The 24,590-nt window shown below is 39.4% G+C and overlaps 1 protein-coding gene across 4 annotated transcripts in view; it reads left to right on the top strand.

Moving 5' to 3' along the window:
• Positions 1-24,590, top strand: part of Dip2c (disco interacting protein 2 homolog C) — a 408,405-nt gene that overhangs the window by 376,287 nt on the left and 7,528 nt on the right. For all 4 annotated transcript variants that reach the window (XM_028859456.2, XM_028859459.2, XM_028859474.2 and 1 more), the window contains 3 exons: positions 2,113-2,243; positions 17,382-17,550; positions 20,877-21,047. In XM_028859456.2, coding sequence (XP_028715289.1) covers positions 2,113-2,243; positions 17,382-17,550; positions 20,877-21,047 — 471 coding nt within the window. The remainder of the gene's footprint in view (positions 1-2,112; positions 2,244-17,381; positions 17,551-20,876; positions 21,048-24,590) is intronic.

Raw genomic sequence — 24,590 nt, 5'->3', positions numbered from 1 at the left:
TATTTTATTTTATTTTGTTTTGTTTTGTTTGGGTTTTTTCCATGTTGTTGTTTTTCTTAACCTGTTTGTCCTCCTGTGACTATGTTAAAACTACTCTCAAAACCTAGGGGACTTCACAGCTCCCAACCAGGGAGATGTGAGCACCCTTCTCTCTGCTGTCTTTATATTGATCATATTTGGCAAAATGCTGGCAGACTTTACATACCCCTCTATGTCTGAACTTTCCACTACATGATAAACTCTTGAGAGTAGGCTTATCCTCATTATTTTTTTAAAGAATCTCTTTGTACCTGAGGCTGGTATAGAATTTACTGTATGCCTTCTAACTTGCAGCAGTCCCCTTGCCTAGGGTTCCCAAGAGCTGAATAGTAGTGTACCACATCTGATTCCTGTTTTGCTTTTGTTTTGTTTGTTTGTTTTTTAATCTCTAGCACTGAATACGGTGCCTTATAGAGTGACAAAGCAAGAACTGAGCATGGCAGCATTTACCCAATAAACAGAAGGTCTATTTTCTGGTTCTGCATGGTGCTCTTCCCAGTGTACCTGGGCAGTAAAGGTTGCTTTGACCACTTACCTTGAGTGCATGGTAGGAGAATTTACTAACTGTGATTCAAAGAGTGACAGGACCTTAGAGGAACATGATATAACTATAGTTTTGTTTCCCCATTAAAGAGATACTATGGATCTAAAAATGTGTGTGTGTGTGTGTGTGTGTGTGTGTGTGTGTGAGAGAGAGAGAGAGAGAGAGAGAGAGAGAGAGAGAGAACGTGTATGTGAGTGTACATGTACGTGTACATATACATATACACATACATATATATCCATATATATTTTACATTCTAGAGTAACTTTTTCCATTATTGGAGTGAATTCAGCCAAGTAGATCCATAATACAGCCTTTCCCTGGGCAAAACTTCTGACAGTGAACTGACACTTGACAATAATAGGAATCCCTACCCTTCTTTCTTTTATATCTTCTGCTGAAGTGTTGAATGAATGGATTCTATTTCCTTGCCTGTGCTCTTTACTGGTTCTGTTTATAAATTAGCACTGCAGTGGCATGCTGCTTCACATTTAACTTGTAACATATTTTTAAGCCATCATATTTGATACAGCTTTCTATACTTCCTTGACTTCTCAGAAGTCAGCTTGGTTCTCAAAAAAACAGTGATCTTGTTAGATACACTCTGTGGTGTTTCAGAATCTGTCAGTTTGCTTATTGTACAGGATCTATTCTGAGGTGGGAAGAGAGGAAAGGATTACAAGGAAAGAACTTTACTGTCTTTCATGCTACGCAGAGACAGGGTTTGACTGCCATTTCATTGTGGAATGTTCATGTATAGGAAGGACCTGAGGGTTAGCAAGAAGGTTAAGGTTTTACTTCCAAAACTCACTTTCATGATTTTCAGCACATTTTTTCACTTCTGAGCCACTATTATCTAAACATAAGCATGGAATTCCATGCTTGTGAAGTATAGGCACCTGTGTATCTTGGACAGGTGTTGTAAGGGTTCCTGACTCTCAGGAAATAATAAGGCTCAATCTCCACTGCAGAGGTGGGCATAAAGCTTCACACCTTTTTCATCTACCTGTAGGCAGTTATGTGAACACAAGAATCCCTATTTGTATAATCTACTTTTCAGATCCAAAGCATTCTTTTTTCCATTGCTGGAGTTACAAGGAAGGTCAAGAAGTTTTGATTATGGTTTATTTGTTCAAAATGGAAGCTTCCCAAGTGTAGTGACTCATGCATGTAATCCACAAAACGTAAAAGGTTGAGGTAGAAGGATTGCCACAAATTAAAAGCCAGTTTAGGCTTTGAAGTGAGTTCCAGGCCACCTTGGATGACACATGTGAGACCATGCTTACTATCTACCGCTTACCTACCCACTCTCAAAGAAAGAAGGAAAGTAGGAAGATTAATGAGAAATCAGCATCCACCTTTCCAGAACAATGTGACCCAAACTTGCCATAGTTGTATCTGTCCCTAAAAGTATCTTTGCAGCAATTAATGTGAATTACTATAAATTTAACACAGGCATGTTGTCCCACAGATGTCACTGGGTGCTGGGTATCCAGTCACTTATTTTTGTACTGCTTTCTGTCTTTCAGATGTCTCATGCAGCCACCAGTGCCTTTTGCCGTTCTATTAAGCTGCAGTGTGAGCTTTACCCTTCTAGAGAAGTGGCCATCTGCTTGGACCCTTACTGTGGGCTTGGGTTTGTCCTCTGGTGTCTCTGCAGGTGAGATTCTTCCTTAACGTCATTAAATTGATTGGTTTTGGTTTTGGTTTTCAAAGAAAATAAACCTTATACCTTTCTTTCTGGATCTTTGGCTGTGAAGCTGAATGTAAAAACCCTGACCCTGTGCCTTTCACTGAGGCCCCAACTCAGGACCAAAGTGTAGTAATGGTGGCACTTTTACTTTCTACAGTAATTGGATGACATTTTAAGGAAACATCCAATGGGTAGAGTGTACTTGCTTAAGGTGTAGGGTGATGTGCACTGCAGGCTAATGTTTTCTTACCCTCAGAAGACTTATCAGATTTGAGTCTGAAGCTCTTAACCCTGGAGTCATGCCTTCTAGGGGTTATCAAAATTCTCACCTCCTCTGGTCTTTTCCCTAATTTTACTCAGTGGTAACCTTGGGCTGTGGGGACTTACAGAAGTGAGGCTATGAAGCCTGAGCTGACCTCTCTGGTCATTGGACTCTGTCCTGCCACCAGCTTGATAATGGCTCTTAGAAAATGTCTAGCAAATACTTACAGAATGAATGAATGATAAGATAGAATACACAAATGGCTCTTTCCTGGCTCTTGTTTCCCCTGAATATACATATATCTTTTCTGTAGACATTTTTGAAATACAAAATAAATACAGAGCTAAGTATGATGTCACACACCTGTAAGTCCAGCACTTTAGGAAATAAAGAAGGAAGGACCAGGAGTTCAACTCCAGCCTTGGCTACATTGGAGGAGGAGGATCAGGAGCTCAGGCCAGGTTTAGCATCGTAGCATGTTTGAAATCTGCCTAGAGATAAGAGAGCCTTTCTCAGAAAACAAAACTGAGGAATGTAGCTGTTAACAGTATCACTTAATCAGTGGTGGCCTTAGTAAGTACCCAGGATTAGCAAGATGGCGTAAAGTCTTCCAGGGTGTATTTTCTAATGTAGCATACTTTCTAACTAGTATTTTCTAGTCCATCTAAGTGTATAAAATATACTAAAGTAGGTACCAGTATTCCTGACCCAGCTTTTATGACTATCTACAGTTTCTCAGTTTTCTTTCCTGTTTTTTTTTTTCCTATGGGTTGGTTTTTGTTGTTGTTTTTGTTTGCTATGTATTATTTGTTTTGTGTTATTGTTGTGAGTTGTGTTTTAATACAAATATAAAATTTTATCCATGACATTTATGTGTATAAATTTCATAAATGTACATTAATACTGTTGTATAATTGAGGTAGTATTATGTGTAATTTCTCATTTTTTCTTATTAGTCCATGGTGGTTCTTTTCTTATGAATTTGAACATTCATGGATAATTACTTTTAGTGTATTCATAGTATTTAATACTAATTATTCTATTGAAGCCTAGATGTGTATGTTTTGAACGCACATTGTATTTAGACAATTCAGTTTTTTTAGATCTTTTATTATTATTATTATTATTATTTTTATTTTATTTTATTTTATTTTACAATACCATTCAGTTCTACATAACAGCCACAGATTCCCTTGTTCTCCCCCTTCCTGCCTCCCTCCCCTTCCCCCCAGCACACCCCCCATTCCCATCTCCTCCAGAACAAGGCCTCCCCCAAGGACTGAGATCGACCTGATAGACTCAGTCCAGGTAGGTCCAGTCCCCTCCTCCCAGATTGAGCCAAGTGTCCCTGCATAAGTCCCAGGTTTCAAACAGCTAACTTACGCAATGAGCCCAGGACCTGGTATCACTGCCTAGATGCCTCCCAAACAGATCAAGCCAATCAACTGTCTCACCTATTCAGAGGGCCTGATCCAGTTGGGGGCCCCTCAGCCTTTGGTTCATAGTTCATGTGTTTCCATTTGTTTGGCTATTTGTCCCTATGCTTTATCCAACCTTGGTTTCAACAATTCTCGCTCATATAAACCCTCCTCTTTCTCGCTAATTAGACTCCCGGCGCTCCACCCGGGGCCTAGCCGTGGATGTCTGCATCCAGATTCCTCAGTCCTTGGATGGGGTTTCTGGCACAACTATTAGGGTGTTTGGCCATCCCATCACCAGAGTAGGTCAGTCCCGGCTGTCTCTCAGCCATTGCCAGCAGTCTTTTGTGGAGGTATCTTTGTGGATTTCTGTGGGCCTCTTTAGCACGTTGTTTCTTCCTTTTCTCATGTGGTCTTCATTTACCATGGTCTCCTATTCCTTGTTCTCCCTCACTGTTCTTGATCCAGCTGGGATCTCCTGCTCTTTCCCTAGACCCTCGCCCTTCAGTTTTTTGAGAAAGCAAATAGAATTGAAACAATGACATGCTTAATAGTTTTCTATGTGCCTCAATACAGATGATATTGCATTGAGTTTTTTTTAGCCCTCCGGAGAGAGCTCAGAATATCTCATTCTATCACCTGGGCCCATGTGCCTGAAGCCATTTATGCCAGCTCAGCAGGGAGTAGGGTCTGTTTTGTTCTGAATATTACCTGTCTTAGAGGACTGTATTCATTTAACAAAGGACTTGTCAACATATAGTCAGTAATGGAAGACTTTTTGGTTCTGCAGGCCTACTAGGCCTCATCCCCATAACATCCTCAAAGAAGGGGGCTTGTTCCAAGGGAATATGTTCTGGCTCAGTTGGTAAAATATTATAGAAGACATGAGTTTGGTCCCAAGGACCCAAATTTAAAAAGCTAGATATGGTGGTATACACTAATTATCCCAGCACTAAGGACTGGGGAGGTAGAAGACAGGTGGTTCCTTGGGTTCAGTGGTCAGCTACCCTAGCCTCCTTGGCAAGTTCTAGGCTAATGAGAGAGCCTGTCTCAAAAACAAAAACAATCCCAAGATGAATGGTACTTAAGGAACAATAGCTGAGGCTATCCCCTTGCTTCCATACACACAAGGGCACACAAAAAGCTACGATGTTTTGCTGATTGCCTCTGATCTGAAACAATAAAGGCAACTGTGTAAATAAACAAAAACGAGATCTGTAAACTTCTATTTTTCAGAAACCTGTGCAAACAGATCACAAAGGGCTTGCTTTAAAAAAGATCCATGTGGAGTCTTAGATGCACAATCAGTAATCAGACTTACAAAGAACGAGAAGCTTCCGTTCCTCATGCAAGCCAGCATCTAGGACTAGGGACTGTCCAAAGAGGAACTTCTATTTAAAAACTTTTTAAGTGGTTGTGTAAGTATGCAGGCAGTACAGGGAGGGTGTCAGAGTGAGCAAGCAGGACATGGGTATGAAAGCTGAGGCAGGGGGAGGAGAGTATTCACATGGTGAGGTGACTGGTGCCAGCTTTGAGAGTGAATTGATAGGAGGAAGTATAGGGGGCTTTGCCTCAGTGGAGGAGATTGCTTCTTGTAAGGGGAATAAAAATAAATATAAATGTTTAAAGTGATGAAGCTGAATTCTGGCTATAGGTACAGAAAGTACAGTTAACTCTGGTATTACATTCAGTTTTGTAATTAGTGTGATTTTGTGTTTTCTAACATGCATCAGTAGATTTAGAAATGTGGGTGTAGGAGGCTCAGTGGGTAAGAGTGTTTGCTCTACAAGCATGGGAGCCTGAATTTGAGTCTCCAGCACCTACATAAAAAGCTTGGCATGGGTATGTGTGTCTGTAACCCTGGCATTAGTGGGTGGAAAGAAATGAATATCACAACTTCACCAGCTATTCTATCTAGGTAAAATGATTAGCTTCCATCCAGTTCAGCAGTAAGGTAGAGAGTGGTAGAGGAAAACATCTATTACCTTGCTCTAAATTTGGCATTAGTGTGCACATACACACACCTGAACGTTCCCGTCTATGGGCTAATATGTTCACATGCATGCACACACACACAAATACAAGTATTAATGTCCTCTGTTTATGAATGAATGTATCTTATGCATTCCTCAGCTGTCTTTGAAAGGACCTGGGAACAGCTATATCCCAGTAGCAGTTAGCACAGCTTTTAACCCCCATTTCACCTTATAAATATCTTATTCCTATAAAATGCACTTAAACCTCTCTCGAGAAATAGCTTACTTCTAAGCTGGACTGAGTATGTGCAAAATGACCCTGAAATATCATCTAGGAAACAAGGAAATGACCAAAGATTTGTGAGGTCATGTGAAAGTGAGAGACATTTTGAAGAGGTTTCCTTGGGAGAACTGGGGAAATTGTGCATCAAAATAACATTTGCAGCAGATTATAATATTTTAAGTCAAATGGGAAACTATCCAACTGTTGAGATTTAATTAGGTGAGCAAATTGAAAAGTTGGTGAATAAGAATTTATAAAATAGTTTCCCACAAAACAGGTATTCATTGCAAAGGGCAAAAGAGAAGTTTCACGATGGAAAATCCTAAGGGAAGGGATCAGAGGGACTGTCTTCAGCAGCAGTGGGTGAGGTCCTGGTCCTCATTATGTGCTGAACAAGGAAAGCAGCTTCCTTCTTACCAAAGCTGATGGACATGACCCAATCCTGTAGAAACATCAGGCACCTAGGCTGAGGAACACAAGTGCCTGTCATCTTTGATACCAATTATGGTGTCTTGAGAGTAAATGAACCTCTAAGAGAGGACAGTGTAAGTGATGGAGAAGTATAAACCAGATCCTTCACTGCAAAACTTGTAATCGGGACAGCTGATGAAGCTGAATAGGCCATGAGCTTGCATGGAGAAATCTGTTTTCAGATGTTGACAGCTTAATTGGTTTATGGAGGAAATTATTCTTGGTTGCTGGAAACCCTCCCACACTTCCTCCCTCAATGATAATATTTGTGGTTGATAAGGCATGAGATTGGTAACTCAATATCAAATAAAGGAAAAAAGTTATATTGACTATATTTGGCACCTGCCTATGACCTTGTAGCTCTTTGAAAGTTAAGAAAAATATAAATACAAGTGGAATATCTATCTATAGATAGATAGAAATATTTATCCTAAAGCAACTTTCAGTCATAGAATTGAAGATTCTATTGAAATTCATTGATAAAATGGAATTGTTTTAAAATATTTTCTAAGGTTATGCATATTGTTTCAAAGTGTTTCAGAGACAGATGCTAGAGATGGAGCTCAGTAGAAGAGTAGTTGGCCAGCATATTGGAAAGCCCTCAGATTCCTTATTGTACCTACTCAAAAAAAGTATATCAGATGCTCATATTTATGAGTTAGAGTGTTTAATGAAAATATCAATTTTACCAAAATGGGTCTGTTGATTGAGTATAATCTCCACCAACCCTTAGCAGCCTTTATTGTAGAAATGGACAAAGCTGATCCTGGAAATAATACCCAGGACTCATAGTAGCCAACATGATCTTGTAATAGAATATACAAAATGTGGGATGTAATCAAAGTACAGAGGTACATGTGTATGAAAATGTCATAATTAAGCCAATTATTTTGCATGGAAGCTAAAAATAAAAAGGTAGCATACCATACCTTTTTTCCTGTTTTGTTTTCTTTTGAGTCAGAGTTTCTCTGTATAACAATCTTGACTGTTCTAGAGCTCGCTCTGTAGACCAGGTTGGCCTTGAACTCACAGAGATCCTCCTGCCTCTGCCTCCCGAGTGCTAGGATTAAAGGTGTAAGACACCACCACCTGGCATCATACCATACTTCTTCATTTTACAACTTAGAACAAAACTGATAATCAAGAAAATTAGACACTGGCCTAGAGATCAATATATTGATGAGTGGATGGGTGGGTGGGTGGGTGGGTGGATAAATATAGACAAAATAGAAACAGATAGATACTAATGAGAAAGAATTGAGTATCCAGAAATAAGCTCTTGCATTTATTTTTATTTTTTTAATTTATAATTATCTGTTAATTTTATCTTTTTGTTTGTTTTATTTTTCTTTATTAAGAAATTTTCTACTCACTCCTCATGCTATCCACAGACCCCCCCCCCTCCTTCCTCCCACCCCCAACCCTCTTTCCCAAGCCACCCTGCATCCCCACATCCCCACATCCCCCAAATCAAGATCTCCCATGGGGAGTCAGCAGAGCCCAACACACTGAGCCTAGGCAGGTCCAAGCCCCTTCTCACTGCACCTAGGCTATGCACGGCTCTTGCATTTATAATTAACTGGGTTTAAACCTGAGCACCAAAGAATTCAGCAGGAAGACAGACTCTCTAATAAGTAATACTGAGAAAATTGGCCTTTCATATGCAAATTGGTTGTTTTTTTTTTAATCCTTATATGACAGACTTAAATTAACTCAAGTGGATCTTAAATACTTCGTTTGGTTGATTTTTGTTTTGCTTTATCCCAGAGTAGTCTCAAATTCATAGTCATCTTCCTGCCTCAACCACCCACGTATTGGGATTTCAGGAATGTACAGACATGGATCATAAATACTCATGTAAGAGCAAAAAGTATAAACATTTTAGAGGAAAACATAAGATTAAATCATCATAGTATGGAGTAAGGCAAGAAACTATTAAATATTATGCCAAATGCATAATACATGCGTATTAATAAATTAGACTTCAACAAACTTAAAGCTTTTACATGTCAAAAGACACAGTTGTGAAGTTTTTGCGTTGTAAAAAGCCAAACTGCAGTCTGGAAAGGATATTTGTAAACTATCTCATGTAGAACTTTAAGCAGCTCTAATAAATCTCAAAAACTTAAAACAAACATTTACATATGGACATGATCCTTCATAGGTACTGTTGCTGGAGAGCTTCTCTCCAGATCCCACCAAGCCCTGCAGTACCACAACCCACGTATAAAATAATCACTCAGACACTTATATTACTTATAAACTTTATGGCCATGGCAGGCTTCTTGTTAACTGTTCTTATATCTTAAATTAACCCATTTTTGTGTGTGTGTGTGTGTGTGTGCGTGTGTGTGGTTTTTTGAGACAGGGTTTCTCTGTGTAGCTTTGCGCTTTTCCTGGAACTCACTTGGTAGCCCAGGCTGGCCTCGAACTCACAGAGATCCACCTGCCTCTGCCTCCGAGTGCTGGGATTAAAGGCGTGCGCCGCCGCCGCCGCCGCCGCCGCCGCCGCCGCCGCCGCCGCCGCCGCCACCACCACCACCCGGCAAATTAACCCATTTTTATAAATCTATACCTTGCCACGTGGCTCGTGGCTTACCGGCATCTTTACATGCTGCATTTTCTGGCAGTGGCTGGCAGTGTCTCTCCTTCCTTCTTCCTGTTCCCTCAATTCTCCTATCTCCTTGCCCCGCTTATACTTCCTGCCTGGTCACTGGCCAGTGTTTTATTTATATAGAGCGATATCCACAGCAAGGTACTATACCAAAAGAATGCATGTATAAAGGCCAGATGCCTAGTATTAACTAGGAAAATGCAAGTTAAAACTGCAGTGACATATACTTATACACACGATAACATGTATAAGCCAAAGGCAAGGGTAGAGCACAGAACTCTGCAGGACTCATGTTTTTCTGACTTGAGATATACATTATAAAGTGACAGTAACTACTAGTGTGGGAAAACTGCAATTCTCATATATTGCTGATGGGAATGTAAGCCAGGGGAATCACAATTTATCACTATGTAAATGTTGAACATAAATGTACTCTGTGATGGAGCAGCTCCATTCTTTGGCATCTACCAGGAGATGGGAAAGTTGACACATCCTCAGGAAGGTTTGATGTCACCATTCACAAGAGACTTAGTCAAAACCCAGACACCCTTCTGCCCATGGGTGAGTGAACCATGGTGTACATGACCTTCAGAAGCATGCTAGATTAAGGAATGCCCAAATCAAGAGTCCATATGCAACATGATTAAATTGTATGAAATCATAGAAATACCATGTTTATAGCCATAAAATAGTTGGGCAGACAAGGTTTAGAGGCAAAGTTGGCTACAAATGGACATAAGGATGACTTTAGGGTAGTGCAAATTGTGAATGTCCCAAAGTAGCACTGTGGTAACAACTGTATGACTGACCTGAGTTACTGAGAATCATTTCATTCCATGTTTAATTAACACGGATAAGTTTTTTGTTAGGCGAAGCATACCCAAATTAAGCTGGTTGATTGGTTGGTTGGTTGGTTTACTTTTTCTTTAAATGTTTTCATATGATATATTCTGGTCACACTTCGCCCCTGCCCCCAAACCTCCCAGGTCCTCCTTACCTCCCTCCCCACCCAACTCTATACCCTCTGTCTCTTTAAAAAAAAAAACACACATTTAAAAAAAACAAAACCAGAAAATTGGAAACCAAAATATATAAGCAGAAGACCAGTAAGACAAATAAATGCCCAAACACAACAAAATGAGACAAAAGTTCTAAAAAAAAAACAAAACTGCCATTGAGTTCATTTTGTGTTGGTTAACTACTTACTCTTAGGCACAGGGCCTACCCTGAAATGTGATTAATATACCCAGTGAGACTCCATTGAAGGAAACTCATCTCTCCTTTGCCAGCAGGTATCAATTGTAGATACCTTCTTGGTTGAGAGTGTTTATTTATTTTTGAGGCAGTCTTGCTATCCATCATGCCAGGTTCAAAATTTAGGAGCTCTTTGTCCCCTGAGTGCTGACATTACAGGCTGTGCCACCACACCTGGCTTCAGCTTTCCTAAGAAGAAAGCTTGCCTACAGAGTGTAGCCCATGTGTCTCTTCATCACAGACCTGCTAATTAAGGAGGCTCAGCCTAGGAGTATCCTGGGATATTATGTTGCTGTATTGTTGAGAGCCAAAGATGGCGCTGTTGGCACCTGTATATATGTGGGTTGTTCAGTTAGTAATCTGAAGTCACTTAATTAAATACTATAAAGAAAATGTCTTTTCCATCATTTGAAGCTTAGTTCTAACCTAAAATAGATCAAATTCCAGGAAATCTTACAAAATACTTTGTTCTGTATAGGTAACCTGCTCTTACGTAGGCTGGTCTTGGCCATATGAGTGATTATTTGTAATCAGTACCCAGAAAAATCAGCATGTGTAAAAATTGTTGGATCAGAATTTTCTGGATGATTTGATAAGGGCAAATCCAAAATTCATGAGTCAGGGCAGAGGAATCACTGTAGGGCAATGGTTGACAATATTCCACAACAGCACTGTGGTGACAGTTGTACAACATTGCAATTACTAAATGTCATTTTATTCTTTGGTACAAACCTGCTTTGCTATGTACATGTTTTTGTGCATTTTTATTTGAATTCTGTCAATGCCTCAGTGTGTGTGTGTGTGTACACACACACACACACACACACACACACACACAGAGAGAGAGAGAGAGAGAGAGAGAAAATTGGCTATATGGATTTTTTTCTTACTTTTGATTTCTCTGGGATACTAAAGAGGTCAGTGAATCTATGTATAATTTTCATTAATGTGCTTGAAATTAGATGGCCCTAAATTCACATTCTGGGCCCAAGGTTTTTGTGTGCTAAAACTCAAACCAAACAGTTCATTAATCCTGGTGTATAATGTTGAGAAATTGAGTTGTAGGTTATTTGTATTTAATGTTCTTCAATTTGGATTTCCTTATGCTAGCATTTTCCAAATTTAAATTGGGGAATATATATATGGTAGATTGTCAGAATTAAGAGGAAAATCATTGTAAGATTATATACCTCAAATTTTATTTCCTAAGTCATTGGGCTCAAATGTCATTAAGCTTGTTTGGTGGTACTGAAAAGACCTTAGTGTGAACAAGTAGCTGTTTAAATCTCAGCTTCAATAAAAAGCCTCTAAGAACATCTAATTAAAGTATCATTGTTAACCTTGTATCATGAATGGGCTAAATATTCAGCATTTGATATTAACAGAAAACACCATGTTCCTATGCTTCTCAGGATAGAAAGACACAAAGAACTTCCTGGTGGGTAATTATGATTTGGGGGATATATAATGTGTAAGCTTATTAGAGCTTAGGCTTTTACTGGTGTATGATCCTGTGTTTGGCCTTGAGGTAATTCTTTTAATATCTATACAACTGAGGTAAATTTTCCATTTATTCTGATTGCTGCTCAGTGCTACCATGAGGCTTCTAATTGGAGACAACACAGTAGCTAATGAGTAGAGAGGGCTATAATTCCAACTCACACCTAGTTAGAGTCTGTAAACTCATCCTAGAGTGCCAAGAAGTGAAATTGGAAAATGGGGCCTCCTGGTAGCAAATGAAATCTTAAGTTCCAGTAAAGTCAGTTCAGTTGATAATGCCCTGCTTCCCTGAGCATCTTGAGAAAGGCTACACATTTGTAGGAAAAAGGCTAGGATGAGGTCATTATGCAAACCTCTCAAGCCAGGGAAAAAGGATAGGGTATCTCTTTTAGCTGTGATGTGCTCTGGAAATGATACCTAGTCTTCAAAAATTCTTCATGGGGTTGGAGTGAAGGCTCAATAGTTAACGAATATACTGCTCTTGTAGAGGACCCAATTTTGTTTTTCAACACCCATACCAGGCAGTTCACAACTGCCTGTAACTCCAGTCCTACAAGGATATGATACCTCTGGCCTCCTTGGGCATTGCTGTACTCATGTGCATATACATTTAATTAAACATAGAATATATTTTTAATTTACATGGAACTGGATGAGAATAGGTATAGGTTAATCCCTTAAATGCATTGTCAGAGCTAAGAAGACATCTGCTTTGCTGTCAGATCCAAAGTATGTTTCTTAAAAGGGTAATTGAAGAATAATATGGATATGCTTTGAAAGAAAACAAATGATTTGTTGGAAGGTTCATGGAACTAGTGGGAAAAGTGAGTATAAAAAGCTTTGATTCTGGAAAGAAGAACATTTAGGTGTAAGTTTGCTCTCAAGAACTAAGCTAACCACATGTCATTGAATAGAAAATAGCTTGTAACTGGTAGTTGTTAGGATAGTATATAAATCTGTTATGCTTTATAGGTATACTTATGTAATGTTATTTGAACTCTGTCAAATAACCTTAATGTAAAGTTATCTTTAGAGATGAGTATGATGGCTCACACCTGTAACCTAATACTTGTCATGCTCTAACAGGAAGATTACCATTAAGTTCAAGGCTAGCCTAAACTACAAAATAAAACCTTGTCTTAATAAAACAAAACAAAATGATCCTTAATAAATAACTTCCCAATGACAAATCAGTAAAGATATATCCTTCTATAGGATAGTAGAATTATTTACATGAGGGGGCTGGAGAGATGGCTCAGAGGTTAAGAACACTGGCTGCTCTTCCAGAGGTCCTGAGTTCAATTCCCAGCCACCACATGGTGGCTCACAACCATCTGTAATGAGATTTGGTGCCCTCTTCTGGCCTGCAGGCATACATGCATGCAGAACACTGTATACATAATAAATAAATAAATAAATAAATAAATAAATAAATAAATAAATAAATAAATCTTTTTTTAAAAAAAGAATTATTTACATGAGATTTTACTGATTATGACATATTGAGTATAACCATTTGCACATTTCCTCAGGAAAAGCAAATCAAAATCACAGTGAAGTATCTATCAATTTATACTACAGTAGCTGTACTGAAGCAGAGAATACCAAGTGCTGGCAAAGGATGCAGAGAGATTGGGATATTGTGCATTCTAGTAAGAATGCAAAATTAACACAGTCAGTGTAGAACATAGTGTCAGCATTTTCCAAAAAGTTAATTACAGGATTACCCTTGAAGTTCGGCGATTATATTCCTGAATATATGGTCAAAAGAATTAAGAAGTATCCAAACAGATGTTGGTATAATGGTGCTCCTTACAGCTTTACTCACAGTAGCTAAAAGGTGGATCCCAGCAAAATATCTATCAGTGGGGAATGTGTAAATACCTTGTGATGTGTACACCAAGTTAAATAGTATCCAGATGTAACATGGAAGGAAACTCAGACACACATGGCTAGGTGGGCAACCTTAAAATCATTATTCTAAGTGAAATAAGCCATACTGAAGAGGACATATTTGCATAATTCCACTTACAGGGAGCATCTGGGATTGGCTAGTTCACACACAGAAATAGAGGACAAGACAAAAGGGAGGTGTTGAAATATTATTTATAAGGGTATAGAGTTTCTCTTTGAGTGGAGAAAGGGCTTGGAAATAGATAGGAATGATGTTTGCACATCCTTGTGAGTATAACAAAAGCTGCTGATATGTATACTTAGAACTGGTTAAAATGGAAAGTTGGGGGCTGGCTGGAGTGATGATTCAGTGGTTAAGTACTGAATGCTCTTCAAGAATACCCAGGTTCGATTACTAGCACCCACATAGTAGCTCACAACTGTCTGTAACTCCAGTTCCAGAAGATCTAACATCTTCTGACCTTCAAGGACACTGGGTACACATGTGATGTACAATCATACATGCAGGCAAACACTCATATGTATAAAATAATAAAATGAATTTTTAAAATGGTAAAGTTAATGTCATATATATTTTTTGCCTTGACAACATTTTTAAAAATCAAGCCAAAAATAATTTACTTAAGGGTGTCAGTGCATGATGAAAAGGAATATGCTCAAAGTACATTATACACTCATGTGGAAATTGTCTTATGTAACCCGGTATAATAAGAATTTTTATTTTTAAAGTTTTTCTTTATTTTGTGTTTATGAGTATTTGCCTCTATACATGTCTCTGCATGACATTTATGCCTGGTACCCATGGAAACGTGAAGATCCTCTAGAACTAAAATTATCGACAACAGTGGTGAACTACCAAATGGGTGCTAGGAATTTCACCTGGGTCCTTTGGAAGAGCAACCATTGTTCCTAAATGTGAGCCATTTCTCCAGCCCCATGATAAGATTTTTTTTTAAAGCTTAAGACGTTTTATTCTTGAGACATGTTACAATGAAAGACAGTACAATTCTATAATCTCAGCTACAAGGGAGGCTGAGGCAGGAAGACCACAATTAAAGGCCTGCCAAGGCTACAGAATGAGGTCAAAGGCAATTGCCTAGGGAACTTAGTGATGCTGTCTCAAAATATAAATAAATACATAAATAAATTCATTTATTTTACATATTGACCATAGTTTCTCCTCCTTCATCTCCCATTCCCTCCCCGCCCCTCCCCCACCTCCTATCTACCCTTCCACTCACTTCTCCATGGCCATTCAGAAAGGGGCAGGCCTCCTAAGGGAGTCAACAACACATGGCACATCACGTTAGGTAGGACCAAGCTCCTCCCCCTGCATCAAGGCTGAGCAAGGCAACACAGCATGGGGAATAGGTTTCCAAAAGCCAGCTCAAGAACCAGGGACAGGTCCTGATCCCATTGCTAGGAGCCCCACAAGCAGACCAAGCTACACAATTATCACCTGCATGCCATGGACCTAGGTAGGTCCCATGCAGCCTCCCTAGCTGTTGATCTAGAGTCCATGAGCTCCCACCAGCTCAGGTCATCTGTCTATGTGGGCTTCCTTATCATGACCTTGACCCCAACCTTGGCTTGTACAATCCCTCTTCCATCTCTTCAACAGGACTCTGGAAGCTTGATCCAGGGCTTAACTGTGGGTCTCTGCATCTGCTTCCATCAGTTACTGAATGAAGGTTCTCTGATGACAATTAGGGTAGTAACCAATCTGATTACAGTAGATGGCCAGTTCAGGCACCCTCTCCACTACTGTTAGGAGTCTTAGCTGGGGTCATCTTTGTGAATTCCTGGGAGTTTCCCTGGTACTAGTTTTCTCCCTAACCACAAATTGCCACCCCCATCAAGACACCTCTTTCGCCGGGCGGTGGTGGCGCACGCCTTTAATCCCAGCACTTGGGAGGCAGAGCCTGGCGGATCTTTGTGAGTTCGAGGCCAGCCTGGTCTACAGAGCAAGCTCCAGGAAAGGCGCAAAGCTACCCTGTCTCGAAAAAACAAAAAACAAAAACAAACAAACAAAAAAAAAAAGACACCTCTTTCATTACTCTCCCGCTCCATCCCACCCCCAACCCACCCACCCTAGTCCCTCATGTTCCCACCCACCCACCCCAGTTTACCCAGAAGATCTCTTCTATTTCCCTTTCCCAGGAAAATCGATGTGTCCTTTCTTGGGCCCTTCTTATTACCTAGCTTCTCTGGAGCTGTGGGTTGTATTCTGATTATCCTTTGCTTTACATCTAGTACCCACTTATGAGTGAGTACATACCATGTTTGCCTTTCTGGGCCTGGATTACCTCACTCAGAATGATTTTTTTTCTAGGTCCATTCATTTGCCTTCAAATTTCTTGGTGTCCATGTTTTTTTTTACAGCTGAGTAATAATCCATTGTGTAAATGCACATAATAAGAATTTTTAAAAAGAGAAAAAGAAATAGCCAGTTTAAATTAAAACATAATGATAATTTAAAGTCTAATTTTCCTTCTTTGTATATACCTGATCTCCTCATTCTCAAATTAGTAACTTCATTGAAAAGGCCATAGGAAAGATCAGTGTTTGCTATATTTCCTTTGACAAAAATAAGTGAAATTTGAAATGAAGAAAAAAGAGAGAGGATAATGTGTCCTTTTGTCGTGTTCCCTTTACAGTGCTTCTCTATGTAAAGGTTTGAAATGAGTTTGTGGACTCGTTGAGTTTAATTATATTTCTTGAGCCAGCTAGGCCCTCTTGCTTTTGGTTTTGAAATTTTTAAAATGAGATTGACCACATTAAAGAAGAAATACCTTGTGCTAGGAAAATTACACGTACATGTACACACAAACACACACACACACAGAGATGTTTTTTGATACAACATAACTGATGTGGGTTTCATCTATGAATTTTTATATACCTAAAATATCTCTTTAAATCTCAGAATACTTATCTTGGATCTTTTATTACTGTCAGTATTATTAACAAATCAAGTATTATTAATTCACAGTAATAAGCAAACATTAAGAATGGCAGTTTGAACAAATACTTTAATCTTTAAATCCACACCAATTACCTAATCAATTGATGGTGAATTAAAATATGTAATCTGTCATTTTCATTTTCATAAGTATATTCTCAAGTACAAAGTTTAAAAAATAAGAATGACTGTACATGTCCTTCTGTGTGGTGGGTTGGACATATTAGAGTGCAGGTTGAAACTGGGAAGATCAGGTGTCTGACTTCTTTTGATTGTCCTAACTTTCTTCCTATGTGGTTTTCTTAATCTTTACATCTGACTTTTCTATTACATTTATCTTACATATGATGAAAATTTCTTGCTTGAAGTGATCCTGTTTCTCAGGGGTGAATGTTACTTTCTCTTTCCCATCTACCCTGGGTAGCCTTGATGACCTGTTTTGTCTCTACAGTGTGTACTCAGGGCATCAGTCCATATTGATTCCACCCTCTGAACTGGAGACCAACCCTGCCTTGTGGCTTCTTGCTGTGAGTCAGTACAAAGTCCGGGATACCTTCTGTTCCTATTCAGTGATGGAGCTTTGCACCAAGGGGTTGGGCTCACAAACTGAGTCCCTCAAGGTAAGCAGCCCTGCAAGTGCCTCAATGCTCACTAGCACTCAGGCCACTCTGGTTTTGAGAAAAGACACTCACACACTGGGTGAAGTCAGGTCAAATTGATTTTGGGGAAAATGAGGTTTTAGGTTTTCCACACAAATAGCTTCCCACTGCCACAGATAATAATAAGCAGGACTATAGTTTGTCCTAAACTCCTCTATCAGTGTTCAAGACATGCTAAATTTTTCTCTGTTCCTATCTGTTACTAATATTCAAGTAGAAAGTTTTAAGTTTACACATCCATCTTTAGTTTGTTGAAAGGCCTTTATTTGAAGGTCTGTGCTATAACAATTCATTTTGCAACTAAGTGAACAGTGTTTTGGTTTTATTTTTTTTTTTTTTCTTTTTGATTTACACTAAGACTAGTGTTACCCTCCATTTGAATTGAGGGCATTTAATAGACATATTTTCACGGTAAGTTGAATAATCATTAGTAAGAGGGAAAAAATAATACTAAGGTCTGTCTTGATAGTATTCTAATCTGCTGTTCTCTGTCTGTATGTGCAGTGTGTGTGTGTGTGTCTACAATTGTGCAGGTTATTTATGTTTGTGTGGATACACATATAGTATGGAGTACCCAGGGTCCAGGGGCTCAGCTAAGTCCCGTGTGGGATCTGAGGGAAATAATCTACGTACACTATATTCTTATGTCTGTTAACTTTATTCCTCAAAGACAAAATTCTATCAATTCAGCAATAGCCCCACCAGGCATTCACAACAGGAACAACTCTAGACATACCAAGCTGTATATCCATCTACTTTATTTCTCTAGGATGAAATCCTGTCTCCATAACTACAGTTCCATCCAGTTCCCCAGCTCATGGTCCAGCTAACGACTAACTCCTATGCTTTCAGCCTCATCTTCATCCTCTGTATCCTCTTTCTCCATCTCTGCTACTCTCTACTCCTGGCACTCAGAAAACTCTACTTGAGATCTGCTTACCCTTTAGGGAACCTCTGTCATCCTCTCTTTTCTCTCGCCATGCTGTTTTGTCCCTGTCTACAGAAAATGCCTATTCTTTCCCTCCTCAGGAATGTTGTTTTACCTCTCACCTTAATATGTAAAAACATCTTTTGTTCTCAGTAAAAATGCTCTGGAGAACCAAAAAGGCAAGGGAGATGGTCTGAGTTTCATTAGCACAAGAAACAAACCTAGGCGTCTCCTGCCAGCTGGTCTCCTAAACTCAGCAGGGCAGTTAGTAACTTAGTAGGTTCAGCAGGTCTGGGGAGCTGAACTGTTTACCAATAGGTCTGGGCACACAAGGATTTCATAGCAGAAGACAGCTGAAATATTAAAGGCTGGTTAGCACCAAATATTCATAATAAATGGCTTTGCCTTTTGACAGACCCTTGGCCGGTCAAAGTTCAGCTTTAATACACAGCTGAATCTCTATAATATATTCTTGCGGCCTGTAAGAATATAGTGAAGTGGAACATAGTACATTTATCTCCTCTGAATTTTTTTCCTATTCAGCCCAGTGCAATAAAACAAAATATGCAACTAAGATGTTTTGAAATTACATATTTGTATAAGAAAGAATTACAGATCATAATTATCTCTTAGATATATCCATATTGTATTACAAAGTAGTCTGGTGCATTTTCACTAGCTTTTTCTGTTGGCATGTATATAATAATACTATCAAAATTGAGTCATAACGAAGCACTTTACATTTCAGTTGATATTTGCCACAGCTCTGTGAAGCAGGATACATTACTGTCTTCCTTTTAAAAATGAGAAACTTAAATTCAGAGGAATTAAGCAACTTTTCTACCCACATTCCTACACTTGAAGAATTGTAGAGATAAATTTTGAATTGCTAGTTGGAGTTGCTGTTGTGGCACAGCCTCTTGAACATTCACAAAATTATTAGTATCATCCATAGTTTAGTTGTTCCCATGCAACTCTATGCATGCAGTTATGGTTATAATGTCAAAGTGATCTTGAAGTCTGGAAGTGTAGCCCACTGGCGAAGCACATAAAACCCTTGTAGTTATCTCTACTGGGGAATGCTTGAGGGACTAGTTTGGGTAATTCCTGTGTCAACAGCTTTGCTTTCACTCAAGCCAGCATTACTCTTATTGTGCACCACTGCCTTCAGTTGAGGCCCCTCTGTGACTGATCTCATCTCCCTCAGCCCAGCCTGAGGCATGCTGGCTTTAGCCATCCAGTGTTTATGTTCAGTTCATTGAATTCCTCCTCCTGTGCTTTCATTATAAAGTTCAGCTGTCTATATTTGTTGTAGAACCTGAGAAATGATTAATGATGTGTTTACTATAGAAATGGAAATGCACTTGATAATGAAAGTTGGTTGATGACTTTTCAAGTCTCCTAAGATGGAGGCCAGCGTGGTGGTGTATGCCTTTAATCCCAGCACTCAGGAGGCAGAGGCAGGCAGATCTCTGTGAGTTCAAGGCCAGCCTGGTCTACAGAGTGAGTTCCAGGACAGCCAGGGCTACACAGTGAAACCCTGTCTCGACAAACCAATAAACAAACAAATAAATAAATATTCAAAAAAAAAGAATATAAATAGAGAACTGTCATTAGGAAATTGCCTAAGCACTTTAGTTTTGCCTTTCTGTTTAAACATATTTTTAAATGTGTTTGTATTTTAAATATTTATAAACTTTTAAAAATATATTTAAACATATTTCCCTTCCCTTATGTGAGTTCTTTTTTAAAAAATGTGTGTGTGTGTGTGTGTGTGTGTGTACACGTGCACTGTGTAAACATGCTACATGTTTCCTGGTACCTGTGGAGGCCATAAAGGAGTATTAGTCCCTAGGACCTGGAGTTTCTGAAAGCTGTGAGCCCTGAGATGTAGGTGATGGAACTGAACTGGGGTCCTCTAGAAGAGCAGCAAGCACTCTTAACTACTGAGCCATCTTTCTAGTCCTCTTGTATGTATATTCTTGTTAGGTCATTCCCAAAAGAATGTACATTAATGCTTACTCTTCCTCAATGAGAGTGCTTGCCTCAACCATTTCCTTAAGATTCTTGCTATTGCTTCAAACATATTTTCAATAGCATCTTGACTAATTTTTAATGTTTATATGGTTTTGTCCTGTGTTTTGATTGTTTGTTTGTCTGTTCAACTGGTTGGTTGGTTGGTTTGGTTTTATTGCACTAACCTCCTAGAGTGGCTTACAGAATGCTGGGTACAGATGGAACTAGATTAAAGAACAATGTTGGATTTTCATCATTCCTGTAGCATTGTGAGTGAAAGGATGTCTAGGTTACACAGCTACACATGTTGAAGGCTTACTTAGTGTCCCTGTCTTATTTCCAGGCACGAGGACTGGACTTGTCCCGGGTAAGAACGTGTGTGGTTGTGGCAGAAGAGCGTCCCCGAATTGCCCTTACACAGTCTTTCTCAAAGCTCTTTAAGGACTTGGGCCTCCACCCACGGGCTGTTAGCACTTCCTTTGGCTGTAGAGTGAACCTGGCAATTTGCTTACAGGTAAGTTTCATTGAAACCAGTGAGTGCTGTGTCAGAAGAGTGAACCTCAATGACAGGTGTGCATTGCAGACCCTGTTGAGTGAATTTTCCTTGGCAGATGCTTACCTATGTTAGATGTAATTTTTTTCATCACACAGATATAATTGGTACACACCTTTTTTTTTCTTTTATTTTATTTTTAATTAGAGACTGCATTCATAGCCATTACTCACAGCATTTACTTTGTCTTGTAATGTTTCAACTTTGACACAAGAGTAGCTCTTGGCCAAAATTGGGCTTTCAGACTTTTATTTCAAAAATTAGATACAAGAAAATAATCTATGTCAGTGGTTCTCAACCTTCCTAATTCTGTGACCCTTTAATATAGTTCCTCATGTTGTGATGACCCCCAACCAAAAAATTATTTCATTGATTCTTCATAACTGTAATTTTGCTACTATTATGAATCATATTATAAGTATCTGATATGCAGAATATCTGATATATGACCTTTATAAAAGGGCATCTGACCTCCCCTAAAGGGGTTGAGACCCACAGGTTGAGAATCACTGATCTATATGGATTCATGTGTAGGCAGTAATTTTTGGAGGGAAAATTTCATTATGTTGAGCAATTCTGGGAAGTTGCTGCTGCCATAGCAACATAGAAACAAAAAGGCTGCATTTCTATGAAATAGCTGGGAGAGAGAGGCAGCTCTTTGAAGGAAGCCTGGTAGTGACAATGGCAAAAGGAACTTTGGTGGTTTTCCTTATTTCATTAGTCCACTTCTTGTTTCCCCTCACTATTTCTTTCCTTTTTTGATACACTGTGAAGGCCCAGAGGTTTCCTAGTGAGATCTGAGCTTGCTTCACCCAGCAGGGCTGCATTAGAGGATTGCTTGACCATGTACTAGGTGATTGGAAGGGTCTACACTTGGCTGTGCTAGTGGGGAGGTCTTTGCTCCACCTCTTGGCATTCCTATAAATAGCCCTTTAGAAGAGACAGAAGGTGCCAGTGGATGATGATCCAGACCCTCCCGAGGCTATCCTGTGTTTCTATCTGTCTCTCTCCCCTCTATTCTTTTATCTAATATCTCTTATCCCTCTCTCCTCAAGAGTACCCTGTAGCAGGAACCTTAAAAGTTCTAATTAATAAAATCAAACCCGAGGCCAGTTATTGGGGTTCATGCTGGTAGATCAGAGAGACAGAACAAGCCACAGCTATCTCACCTTGCCAGTTCCTCAGCTGGTCCTGTTTCCTCAGACTGGAAGCTTCTGTGTCCTCATCCCAATGGCTTTCAGCTGAACTGCTGCTAGAAGCCTGAAGCTTAACCAGCCGAATGCTTAACCAGCCAAAAGCTTAACCAGCCAAATGCCTCTAGTTTCTGGTCCTCACGCCTTATATATCTTTTTGCTTTCTACCACCACTCCCTGGGATTAAAGGTTGGCTTTCTGGGATTAAAGGCGTGTCACCATGCTTGGCTATTTCCAATGTGGCCTTGAACTCACAGAGATCCAGAGGGATTTCTATCTCTGGAATGCTAGGATTAAAGGTGTGAGTGCCACCATTTTCTAGCCTTTGTATCTAGTGGCTGTCTGTTCTCTGACCCCAGATAAATTTATTAGAGTACACAATATTTTGGAGAACACAATACCACCACAGTACCCTGTTGTAAAATGTGGGAGCCGGTCTCCCCGCTGAGCTCCCACAATACTCTGACCTGTAAAGGGATGAAGATGCAAGATTAAGATCACTAAAAAAAGAGCAGATGAGCACACTCTTTGAGTGCTTCCAGTCTGTGCCCAGCACTTAACAGTCCTGGATGGGGTAAAAGGTGCTCCCTGAACATACAGCAAAAGCTGGACTCATAGTAGTTACAGGAAAGCAAATGACTGCCATGCCCTACCTCTACCTCTTTCCCTACATACTCACTGTCCCTGCCATTGATACCAAAGGTGGCTGTTGCAGTCTGTTACTGGGTGAACCTCAGAAAGCTCTTGGTCTGCTTCTTTCTTGTCCATTGTAGGTGCTTGGATTTAGCCACTATGTAAAGGGGCAAACACACACACACACACACACACACACACACACACACACACACACACACACACACGAGTTTCTGAAGAGATCAAAGCAGAAAGTAGCTACCAACAGCTTGTGAAAAATTTTTTGTGTAGGTGTTCCTTGTTTTTGTCTTCCTTCCCTTCAGATTGATTGTGTACTTTTTAAAAATGGAAATACTAAGTATTTTAAATTGCACTCAAAAATCCAAATTCAATCTTCTCCTATTATTGGAAAGTCTTTTTTTCTTAAATGAATTTATCTTTTTTTAATGTTCAAGTTTTCATAATTTTCCTATACCAAAATGTGATTAATATGAAGGGTGTGTGTGTGTGTGTGTGTGTGTGTGTGTGTGTATAATGGAATATGCTTTAGCCATAAAGACTAAAGAAATTATATTATTTGCAGGACATGCATGAAACTGAAGATCATTTTGTTAAAATTAAACTAACCAGTTTCACAAAGACAAATATTAAGTATTTCCTCTCATATGTAGAATCTAGTTTTGATTTTTCCCTACAAAAAGGGGCATGAAAATAGAATGGGTCACATTTGGAGGGGAGAGATAGCAGGAAGGAAGGTGATCAAGAGGGAGTGAAAGGGGTGAATATGATCAAAGTATATTGTATACATGTGTGAAAATGTCAGTAAACCCATTATTCTGTTCAGGTATCTAGCAATGAAAATGTGCGTTATTGGATATAAGGAGAGGAACTTAGTCTCAAGAAGGAGTACTTAGGTCATATTTTTTAACTAATTAGCTGATGTTCTCCAGGAAAGAATAAAATCCAATTTTGTCTAGAAACAAAATCAATTATTTTCCTATTACCATGTATTGGTTATCATAAATGGCTAGCCATGCTTTGTACTATAAGTGGGAGGCACAAAATCCACCTCTTACGGGAACATGCGGCAATAGCACAATAGGTCACTTCCACCTCCTGTTTGTGATGACATTACTTGAGCAGAGCAACTATGAGAAAGGGTATTGGTGAGGGCAGGCTCTTGACCACAGTGATGCTCACAAATGAGGGGAGGGAAAGCTGAGAAAGGATTACCCGTTAGCATTAATTACTGCAACAGAAGGCAAAGCTCTGTGGCTCTATATTTTACAAAACTGAAAAATCACAGATAAAGGCATGCAGTGAACATATTTATTAACTCCATTGTCTTTCATTTATATCTGTCCAGCTAGATGCACAGTGTTTTAAGATGGCTTATAGAGAATGAAGGTAGCATGTAGATCTTTGCCCTCAAGTGCCTGGCATATGAGCCCCCCACAGGACGTCTTCCATAAGCAATAAATAATCGCTGAAGAGAGGAAAGTCTTCAGCCAAGCTGCCTGCCAAGTTATGTAGGGAGTTCTGGAAATGTTGCACTCATAAGTCATCACCCATGCTGGAGTGGGCTTTCTGGTGATGCAGCTGCCTAAGTCATCCATTCTCCTATAAGTAATTCCTCACCTGTGTCCCTTTAAGTAAGCCCAATAAACTCATTGATTCA

This window comes from Peromyscus leucopus, chromosome 5, assembly GCF_004664715.2.
Source record: "Peromyscus leucopus breed LL Stock chromosome 5, UCI_PerLeu_2.1, whole genome shotgun sequence".
Classification (NCBI taxonomy): Eukaryota; Metazoa; Chordata; class Mammalia; order Rodentia; family Cricetidae; genus Peromyscus; species Peromyscus leucopus.
This window is presented reverse-complemented; position numbering and strand designations above follow the sequence as displayed.